The sequence below is a fragment of the Mauremys reevesii genome, linkage group 19, assembly GCF_016161935.1.
Source record: "Mauremys reevesii isolate NIE-2019 linkage group 19, ASM1616193v1, whole genome shotgun sequence".
In the NCBI taxonomy this organism is placed as follows: Eukaryota; Metazoa; Chordata; order Testudines; family Geoemydidae; genus Mauremys; species Mauremys reevesii.
In genome coordinates, this window is record NC_052641.1 from 19,552,997 (window position 1) to 19,563,468 (window position 10,472).

General features: G+C 46.2%; 2 protein-coding genes across 2 annotated transcripts; one reads left to right on the forward strand and one right to left on the reverse strand.

Annotated features, from left to right (window-relative positions):
* Positions 1-729: 729 nt before the first annotated feature.
* Positions 730-4,023, reverse strand: C19H9orf116 (chromosome 19 C9orf116 homolog). The gene is made up of 3 exons (XM_039505960.1): positions 3,813-4,023; positions 2,733-2,811; positions 730-1,222 (listed from the first exon to the last, which is right to left on the reverse strand). Exons 1-3 carry the CDS (start codon positions 3,932-3,934, stop codon positions 1,034-1,036), a joined length of 390 nt encoding a protein of 129 aa, XP_039361894.1. The 5' UTR covers positions 3,935-4,023; the 3' UTR covers positions 730-1,033.
* An 864-nt stretch (positions 4,024-4,887) lies between these two features.
* Positions 4,888-8,450, forward strand: MRPS2 (mitochondrial ribosomal protein S2). The gene is made up of 5 exons (XM_039505959.1): positions 4,888-4,906; positions 4,946-5,082; positions 5,981-6,103; positions 6,719-6,848; positions 7,564-8,450. Exons 2-5 carry the CDS (start codon positions 5,055-5,057, stop codon positions 8,105-8,107), a joined length of 825 nt encoding a protein of 274 aa, XP_039361893.1. The 5' UTR covers positions 4,888-4,906; positions 4,946-5,054; the 3' UTR covers positions 8,108-8,450.
* The last annotated feature ends 2,022 nt before the right edge of the window (positions 8,451-10,472 follow it).

Consider the following 10,472-nt stretch of genomic DNA (forward strand, 5'->3'; position numbering starts at 1 on the left):
GGGGAACACATGCAGATAATGGGCTCTTCAAAGTAGCAGAGAAAGATGGCTCGCTGGAAATTAAAACTAGACAAATTCAGACAGGAAATAAGGTGTAAATTTCTAACAGTGAAGATAATTAACCATTGGAGCAATTTACCAAGGGCCCTGGTGGATTCAAATCAAGATTGGATGTTTTGCTAAAAGATCTGCTCTAGGAATTGTTTTGAGGAAGTTCTGTGGCCTGTTATACAGGAAGTCACACTAGATGATCACAAGGGTCCCTTCTAACCCGGAATAAGTGTAGCCCTTACTTGGCAATCTGAGCAGAGACCCAAGATAGGAGTGGGTCGTAGAACTTCTCTGAACTTCTCTCAGTGGTGTTTGCTGGGCATTCCTGAGGCACACTGCCAGGGCAACGTGGCATGGGAAAGTGTGTGTGCTGGCTGCCTGTGCTGTACTGGAGAGTGGAGCCATCCATTTATGTTTAACAAGCATTAAATTCACTTATGTTCACAGGCATTTTAAGAAAACAACAAACATTTTTCTGGATTTTTTTTCTTTATTAACACACCTGCTCTAAAGCAGCATTTTGCTCTTATTACTCTCAATTACAGAGTTTTCATCCTTGCTCATTTACCCATTTTATTCTGTTTTCATGACCTTTTCTACTACGTCATGCTAACATTGGATCTAGGCTCTCCTTCAGCAAGGTAACCTCAAGTCAGACATTATAATAAAAGATTCCCATTGCAGCTTAATGATGCTTTAATGGCATGCATTATTATTGTAACAGAAACCTGTGTTTGTTGTGGTGAATCATCCTGCAAGCTAATGTGGGAGACGGAAGTGTATTTAACATCACTCAGTGCAGGAGTGCACCATTTCCAGTCATGCTTTCAAAGAGAGTCTTAGGAGCTGATTTAGGAGAGAAGCAGAAATCTTAAGGAAATGTCAATGCTATTGTTCGCTCGTTTTTGGGGGTTTTTTTAATCAGGCAGTAGACAGTAAACTGAAGAACAGGTGTCATACTGCAGACATCATGGCTGAAACATTATTCACAGTGGGATGGGCCACTGCCATTGTAACTGGGGTGAAAGTTGAGTCTGTCGTAGAAGGTGATAAGGTTATCTATGCCAGTCACATCACTTTTCTCCATGTAGGTGTTGAGCCCGTTATTCCTATACATGCCACACTTTCCAAGATGTTTCGAAAATGCATGTGAGGTAATGTTAAAGGAGGTCTGTGGGGGAGAAAAGCAAGAGGAAATATTGTAGATACTCATATGAATAGCATCTCTGTGTTTTTACAAAAGCTAGGGTATAAGGGCTTTAAATCTTCATGCTTCAAAGCATGAACCAAACACCAGCTATGGTCAGAAAAAAACCCTACCCATCCACCCATTGTTTGCGTATTTTTAATCAAGGGCCTGTGTACTCAGGAAACTTGTCCTATATTTTGCTGCAAGGGTGCTGGTTTCTGCAGCACACCAGTGGTGCAGGCCAGAGATGTTACACCAACTTCAGCTAAATTCAAAAACTGCAATTCTTACATAGCATATTAGTTCTTCTATCACAGAAAGGTATACTATGTGTGAGTGGGGAGAAGAGCTGGGGCCAGCTTCTGGAGCTTCAGGCATTGATCATCACACATTTCCCTGTGTATGGTTTTGGTTATGGTTTATTTTTTCACTTTGGCAATCCCTATGTTCCACCTTGGCTTTTCTGATTTTTTCTTTAAACGTAGTAGTAGTATAATTGTTTGTTTGTGGGGGTGTTTGTGAGTAAACACCTTGTTCTCTTTGGCATCGGACTTCAGCCACAAGTTGCCAGAGACTAACTCTCCTTGTTTATTTAGGAGGGGAATATAATTGTGTCCCATTAAAAAATAATTGATCTAATCCATTGTGTTTCCAAAGAGATTTTAGGTCAGTGTATCTGCCCCCTTTTAAACTACCAAGTCTTTTCTTTCTAACTCTCCTATACTGTAAAATTCACTGCTTGGAGATACCGAAGCTTCTGGGTCGAATTTTTCAAAAGCCCCGAAGTGACATGAGAGCATGTGTCTCACTGAAAGTCATTTAGAGGCTTCTGAAAATCCCACCTTCTGATTTCAGAGATCTGCTGGGACCTACAATATGAAAACAGAACTATGGTGCCCCTCAGTTTTTCATGAATTATATTACTGTATTTTCCCTTCCTTTGTAAGTGGCTGGAGTGGCAACATGAAATGCAAATTTGAATAGCAATTGAAAAATTCAACTATTGGGTCTTATACAGGAGACCTAAATTTGAATCACTGCTGGCCACCATCAAAAACCCTTAAATTTAACAAAAGATATAAGGGTAAAATAAATTTTGAACATCAGAATTCCCCCTTGCCAATTTCCCTTGACTACTTTTCAGTATTCTGTGCCTGTATTCTGGTTGGCTGTGCCACACACGGACTGTTTCCTTACCCAGTTTGCTCATGCCAGTAACAGGTGATATCTGGGCAGAGGAGGGTAAGTAAACAGTGCCCGCAGGATAATAGATGCATTTTTAAATACTGCAAAGGATAGATACTCCTGTAAGGAAGGTAAAGTGAATTGACAGGTTTTTTTTAAAGGAACAAAGCAAAAAGCGTAGCTGAGTATTTGTTTAAAGTATTCCTACAGATAAAGCAAATAACTTATTCCTCAACAGGTACCTAGAGTTCACTTAAAAGGTAAGATTGATACACACTTTAATTAGCCTTGTGCTGCATATACTTACTGGCATTTCATGTACAGTAGGCGCTTTGCTTCCATAGATCTGGTTGGTGGTCCTGTACATTGGATGGGGCTCATTCGTTCTATACAATAGAATATAATTTTACTTGGTATGGTTTCTTTCATACAAACTGTATCCCACAGCACTTGACATAGTTAAATAGTGCAGTTTACGGAGATAAACTACAGTAACAGATGGACATTAAGAAGTGCAGACAAAGGAAAAGATGCTTTTTGGGATGAAATGGGGAATGGATAAGGTGGGGAGAGATGAGAAGGCATTTCTAAGGGTACGTCTACAGTATGAAATTATTTCGAAATTATTCTATTCAAATTTTTGGAAGCGATTTTATACATTTGGTCTTGTGTGTCCACACTAAAGCACATGAATTTGGCAGAGTGCGTCCACAGTACCAAGGCTAGCATTGAATGTTGGAGCTGTGCACTGTGGATAGCTATCCCACAGTTCCCACAGTCCTCGCTGCCCATTGGAATTCTGGGTTAAGCTCCCAGTGCATGATGGGGCAAAAACATTCTCGTGAGTGTTTCTGGGTGTGTGTTGTCACTCGCTCCTCCCTCCATGAAAGCTACAGCAGATGCCATACTGCCAGCAGACGGTGCACCGCCTGTCTCCTGGTACTATCCAAAAATTCGAATAGAATAATTTTGAAATAATTTCATACTGTAGACGTACCTGTCTCCAGGTACTATGAATCCACCAGCAGTGAGACTGATGGGGCAGAGAGGAAATGTCTGCTAAGGAAACAGCAAGACAAGGATCCTGGAGGAATTTAAGAACAAGGACAATTCTGTGCATGCTTGACTCTGGAGAGCTGGGGCTTGAATGAAGATGGGACCTCTGGCCATGATGGCTAATCTGGCTGTATGTAATGGGACACATCCCAGAGGCCTTTCGGGCCTTAAAATGGGTATCATTTTCACAATCTTGCAGAGGTCATGATGACTTCACAGGATCTCAGGTCATTGTTGCAAAGTGTGGCAACCTCTGGGTGCACCATGAACCCCTCCCTCTCTCTCAGCATGCTGCTTGTGCTCATCACACAAGTTGTATCCCCTTCCTCACCTGTAGCCCCGAAACCATCCTGGGTGGTTGAACCTGGCTGGCAAATCGTCATTAACTCTGTAGTAATCACTGGTTCTCTGGGACCGACCCTCCTCTGCCTCCGGCACATGCGCCTGGGACATTTTGAGCTGAGACCTTTTTGGGACTCTGGTCCAACTGGACAAAGAGGCAGGAAATTGATCAGGCACACAAGAAACAGGGTGCTTAAGTAACAAACTGTATGTTGCTAGGAGACAGGCTGTAACTTGGCAACAAAGCGAGAGGCCCTTAAAGGCACAGTACTGTAGACAAGGGTCCAGCTTCCAGACACTTCCTATGCACACGGGCTGTGGAAGTATTCGCTCCTACTAAGCCCTGCAGTGGTTGCAGGATCAAGCCCTTAGTTCTGTTACTTGCAGTCCCCCTAGTTCAGTAGTTTTCCTGAGTATTCTGCATGTCTCCTTTTCTAGCCGTGTATGTACGAGAGAGAACCCTGCTGAAGTGAAGAACGGAAGGCACATTGGCTGACCCATAATGTCGCCTTGGTTCCTGGCACTCCCCTTCTGCCTGCACCTGTTGTCTTTTACCCCATACTTAGTTCCTGCTGCAAAGAATTGACCTTTTATCTTTTTGTTCTGTTTGCACAGTGCCTTGCGCCAGGGGATCCTAATCTGGGACTGGGGCTTTTAAGGGCTATCGCAGTCCAAACCCTAAATACGGATCATTTCTAAAAAAGGGGGTTGAGCTGAGGAACAGTCATTTGCTCACCAATAAACCCTGCTGTTTCCAGGGGGGCTGGAACAATTTTCACAGTGGGGGTGCTGAAAGCCCTTGCCAAACTGTAACCCCTGCCTAGAATGGAAAGTACTTCAAGCCAGGGGGTGCGGCAGCCCCCTGTTCCAGCACCGATGGTTGTTCCTAGGGACCCCTGCTCGGGTCCCTGTAGAAACCCAGCGGGTCCCGCTAGGAATTCCGGCCCGCGCCTGCTCTGTGCGGGCAGGTTTTTGCAGCGTCTGCCCTTGAAGGGGCATTTGCAGTGCGGGGTCTGCGATCGGACCGGCCCCAGCACTGCAGACTAGCCCGCGGCAGGGCGGGCAGCTCGGCAGGGGAGGAGCCGGAGCCGGAGCCGGAGCCAGCGCCAGCGCAGCGGCAGGCGGAGCTGCGCCCGGGGCAGGGGGTTGGAGGAAGCGGAAAGGGCCGGTGCAGCAGCCTCAGCTGCCCTTCCGTGCCCGGGCCCGCTGCTCCTGCAGCTCCGCGCCGGAGATGGCCGCTGCCAGGCTGCTGCAGGCGGGTGAGACGGGGCTTCCCGTGCGGGCAAAGACTCGGGCTGCGGGGGGGCTGGAGCCGCGGGGAGCGGAGTTGGGGGGGGACAGGCGGGCGGATCCGAGCCCAGGCGAGCTGTGCAAGGTGCCTCTCCGCTGCCCTGGGCCGTGGCTATGCCTGGCTTTTGCCTGGTGAGTCTCAGGCTGGGGCAGTCCTGCCAAGCTCAAGCATGTAAAAATCCCCAGCGGCTTAAATATCCGGATGTCTTTTTTTAAAGCGCATTTTAAAAAATGGAGCCTGGTCCTTGCTCTCTGGTGTCTGAGCCTTGAGGGTGCACGTGGGTGACAGAAGCTAGACACTCGCCTTTACATGTGAGCTGAGCTTCTCCTGATTCCAGGAGCTGGGGCTTTAAGAAATCCCCCGACGATCTGGAGACTCGCCTCTTGCGGGGTTATGCTGCTGGAGTCTAGCGCCCCCCGGAAACAGCCCCTCTGGTTGTTACTGAAATCAAGCAACCAACTTCCCGAGCCGCCCCCTTCTTCTCCCTAGCAGAGCTCCTAAGCCTGTGCCCTGTGCTGCCTACCCTCTCCCTGCCACGCTTTGTTAGAGGAAGGGGGGCTGCTTGACTTATGAGGTCCCAGGAGCCCCTATGCAGAGCCTGCCATCTGGTGTGCACACTTCATACTTCCCAAAGCCCAGTTGGAGGAGAGAAAGTTCTTAGATCTTTCTTAGGAAACTAGGCTCTAACACTGAGAGGTCCTGAGCAAGCCACTTCTCCACCGTGTGCCACGGAAAGCCTTCGTGTTTGTGGAGTGCTTTGGGTTCTTCCGCAGATGGGTGCTGCAACGTATTCTGATTGGTGTCTTTATTTTACTACCCATCTGTTTAAGGCTTTTGTTTAATTTCTTCCTTCTCTCCATTGTCAGTGGTACCAAGGTTTCGCTGCCTGGGGTCCCTGGGGAAAGCTGCTCCCAGTACCTCACAGCTCAGCAGTCGGCTTTATGGAACTCTTCTTGCCCCGGAAGCGAATCAGCAGGTGGACCCCACTGGTGAGAGTCCTTACCCCACCTACTTTAGGAGAGTGAAAGCATCCAGGCTATTTGGCTTCTACTGTCCAAAGCAAGTTGAGTCAAGCCAACCGTCCCTCTCTGACAGCCACCAGGTTTGCTTTAAGCTGGAAGATAATGTATCGCTAAGTTAATGAGCATCTCTTCTAAGCTCTGTTACCTACTTTAGTTTTCAGATTGTCTATGCATGTGATTTTCAGTACATTTGATTCCCCTCTAACCTATCTGATCACACGCCTAGGAGAGGAAGGAAGGTTTTGTGCCTAAAGTTTGGGATTCAGAGTCAGGACTCCTGGGTGCTATTCCTGGCTCTGCCACAGACTTCCAGTGTGACCTTGGGGAAGTCACTTCACTTCTCTGTATATCTGGTTCCCTGTATGTAAGAAGAGAGAAATAATATGAGTCTTGAAGTGTAAAGCTCTAAGATACTTGGATGGAAGGGATTGTGTAAATGCATTAACCGCCATATACACGCCCAAACGTGCTGTTATTGGCAATCCAGGACTAAACGACACTCTCCTTTTCACACCACAACCGAACCTTTGTGCTGCACAAACTGGGGGCAGAGCTCAAACCTCTTTTTTGTCCTTCTTTCAGTTATTAATGACAAGCTTATAACTGAGCCTCTCAGACACCCGGACTTCTTCAACGTGAAGGAGCTCTTCTCCCTGAAAGAGCTCTTTGATGCCAGAGTGCACTTGGGGCATAAAAAAGGTTGCCGTCACAGGTAAGTTACACAACTTTGATGTGGAGCCTTGGGGGTTGAGCCAATACCCATTAGGTCAATGGGTGTATTTCCATCAACTTTGGATCCAGTCTTTAGTTAAAAGAAGGGTAGGATTATTTGCCCTGTAAAGTGCTTGCAAGGTGGCTCCTTCCTAATGACTTTGACAATAAGTCTGTGTTTGACTGTCATAGCACAGAGAAGGTTATTTTATTTGCTGTCACACAGGCATGCAGCACTGGAAGCAAAAGGTTTTCGGCATCCAGAGATTTCTTCATATTGCCGATATTCTGGGATTCCAGTGTAATGAGCTGAGTGGCCAGTTGGTTGGTTTAGAACCAAAATAAAACCAGATCCACCTGGATGAGCCCCTGTCTGCCGGGCCGTGGTGCAGGGATCTGATTGGCTGATCAGGGCCTTAACTGCCCTTTCCCTTAAATGGAACACAGGAATTGCCAGACAGGATCAGACCCAAGGTCCATCTAGCCCAGCGGCCTGTCTCTGACAGCGGCTAGCAGCAGATCCTTCAGAAGAAGGTGCAAGAAGGCAATTATGGAATAACCTGCCCCCTGGCAAATTTTCTCCTTGACTCCCATTGGTTAGAGGCTGTCTAATGCCCCAGTGTAGGAGAGTTTCTATAGGGGCAGGGAGCATTTGGAAACGTCAGTCAAAAAATAAAAATGTTCTGAGTTCTTTATGTCTCATTCTCCTTCCCCAGGTTTATGGAGCCGTATATCTTTGGCTGCCGCCTTGATCAGGACATTATAGACTTGGATCAGACGATGAAACATCTGCAGCTGGCTCTGAACTTCACAGCCCATGTCGCCTACCGCAAAGGGATCATCCTCTTCATCTGCCGCAACCGTCAGTTCGGCCACCTGGTGGAGGTCACGGCCAGGGACTGTGGGGAGTACGCCCACACCCGCTACTGGCAGGGGGGCCTGCTGACCAATGCCCACGTCCAGTATGGGACCGGGATTCGCCTGCCCGACCTCCTCATCTTCATCAGCACCCTGAACAACGTCTTCGAGCCGCACGTGGCCGTTCGGGATGCCGCCAAGATGAACATCCCCACTGTGGGAGTGGTGGACACTAATTGCAACCCCTCCATCATCACGTACCCCATCCCTGGGAACGACGACAGCCCCCTGGCGGTGGAGCTCTACTGCAAGCTCTTTAAGATGACCATTACCCGGGCAAAGAACAAAAGGAAGCAGATGGAGGTTTTGTATGGACTGCAAAAGAAAGCTGACAGCAGTTAGGTCAGCCTCGTGCTCTTACTAGCCCCAGTGGAAAATCTGCTAGTTCATCCATACCATGATGGTGTTCAGTACTCAGCAGGCTTCTTTGACTTGCATAGGGCTTGGGAGGGAGGGAGGGGATGGGAATGCTGGCTCCCACCTTAGCTCTGTACAGGTCTGATCCAGCTCCCATTGAAGGCAGTGGAAATATTAACATGAACTTCAATGAGAATTGGATTGGGTCCAAGGAGAGAGGTCCCTGGCCTAGTCCTGAGGAGGAAATCCCATGGTGATGGCAGCCCCCGCTCTGCTGTCACACATCTGTGCTCATCTGTGATTCTTAACTTGCCAAACAAACAAAAAAGTGAGTGGATTTGTCAATGAATATCAGTCACCTGTGGGAGCCACTTCCCGCCCCGGAACTTCATCCAGAGCAACTAGAACTATGCAAGGCTAAATAAGCTGGGTATATCCAGTTTGGTTTGCTTGTATTTGCCTCTTCTTCAAGGAGGAATGTGTAAAGCATCTGTCTTGTGATTTCCCTCCCCCCACCCTCCATAAACTTACTGTGATCTGAATTTAACTGTTAAAGTTCCCATCTCCTCTCCTCCCACTTCTCTTCTCCCTATGAAAAAAATAAAATATTCCTTCTTTTGCACATGCAAGTGTGTTTTATTAAATGAAAGATGAGAAATCCCTTACAAAAATATAAACTGACTGAATGTCATTGGTTGGGGGAGAGAAAAGGTGTCTTACAGCCTAATCAGTGCCAAGTCTGAGTCAGGTGTTAGGTCATAGGCTGAGTATAAATTGTATCATGATCCTAAAATATGGCTGGTAAAATCTCTACTCTTTAAAGTGTCCCTATCAGCTTGAAATCTGGTGAGTTTAAAAAACAAATTAAGTAGTTTCAGGTTCTGCACTAGCCCCTGAGTGACCCAGGCCCATTTTTGTAGCTTGAAAATCATAAGAACGGCCATACTGAGTCAGATCAATGGTCCATCTCGCCTATTATCTTGTTTCTGACTGTGGCCAGTGCCAGATGCTTCAGAGGGAATGAACAGAACTGGGCAATTATTGAGTGATCCATCCCATTGTCCAGTCCCAGCTTCTAGCAGTTGGAGGTTTAGGAACACACGGAGCATGGGGTTACACCCTTGACCATTTTGGCTACGTGCCATTGATGAATCTATCCTCCATGAATTTATCTAATTCTTTTTTTGAACCCACTTACATTTTTGGCCTTCACAAAATCCCCTGACAACGAGTTCCACAGGTCAACTGTGTGTTGTGTGAAGAAATACTTTGTTATGTTAGTTTTGAAGCTGCTGCCTATTAATTTCATTGGGTGACACACACACCCATCTCCCCTGGTTCTTCTGTTATGGGAAAGGATAAATACTTCCTTGTTCACTTTCTCCACACCATTCATGATTTTATAGACTTCTATCATTACCCTCTCCCCGCCCCCAGTCATATCCATATTCAAGATATGGGCATACCATGGGTTTATATAATGGCATTATGATATTTTCCATTCTATATTACCTATCCTTTTCCTAATGGTACATAATGTTATTAGCTTTTTTGACTGCTGCTGCACATTGAGTAGATATTTTCAGGGAACTGTCCTTGATGACTCAGATCTCTTTCTTGAGTGGTAACAGCTAATTTAAACCCCATCATTTTGTATAGTTGGGGTTATTTTTTCCATTTTGCATTACTTTGCACTTATCAATATTGAATTTTCATCTGCTGTTTTGTTGCCCAGTGACCCAGTTTAGTGAAATCACTTTACTCTTTGCAGTCCATTAAAAGCTTTTATGTTTTGTTTTTTATTTTTTAACTCTATTGATTTATGTGGAAGGAAAATATGAGTGCCGAAATTGAATAAGGCCCCAGTTCAGCAAGGCTCTTACGCTTGTGCTTAACTTTTTAGTTTAACATTGTTTTCCCATTGAAGGCTCAGATGATCAGGTGCGTTGCTGAAGTGCAGCCTATATTATGAAGAGACTGGGTTCTCGTCTTAGCATTTGAAACAATCAGTTTCTTTTAACACTAGTGGCAAGATATGTGTTTGACTTGGACAAGCACAACTTGAGCAGTGGTCTCTGTGGGCCATTGCTTTTTAAACCAGCCTCTCTGTTCATTTCAAGAGGAAAGTGTGTTTAGTAAGAGCTGTTACCTATATGGTCCTATATGTGCACACCTTGAATACGGAAATGGTGCACCGGTCTTCCTCAAGCTCACCAGACTAGCTTCTCATTCGCTTTCAGTCCATCAGCCTCATTGCAGCTCTCTCCTCATATGCATGCACATTGAGATATTCCAGGGGTAAAATCACTTCCTGGACAGGAATGGGTCTCTAATCCAGCCTTACCCCACT

Excerpts from the sequence above, each read along its gene's own strand:
- C19H9orf116 (XM_039505960.1), bottom strand. The coding sequence starts at position 3,934 with ATGTCCCAGGCGCATGTGCCGGAGGCAGAGGAGGGTCGGTCCCAGAGA. Across the intron at positions 2,812-3,812 it reads GGATGGTTTCGGGGCTACAG|AACGAATGAGCCCCATCCAA; the intron begins GTGAGGAAGGGG and ends TCTATTGTATAG. Across the intron at positions 1,223-2,732 it reads CTACTGTACATGAAATGCCA|ACCTCCTTTAACATTACCTC; the intron begins GTAAGTATATGC and ends TCTCCCCCACAG.
- MRPS2 (XM_039505959.1), top strand. The coding sequence starts at position 5,055 with ATGGCCGCTGCCAGGCTGCTGCAGGCGG. Across the intron at positions 5,083-5,980 it reads TGCCAGGCTGCTGCAGGCGG|TGGTACCAAGGTTTCGCTGC; the intron begins GTGAGACGGGGC and ends CTCCATTGTCAG. Across the intron at positions 6,104-6,718 it reads TCAGCAGGTGGACCCCACTG|TTATTAATGACAAGCTTATA; the intron begins GTGAGAGTCCTT and ends TCCTTCTTTCAG.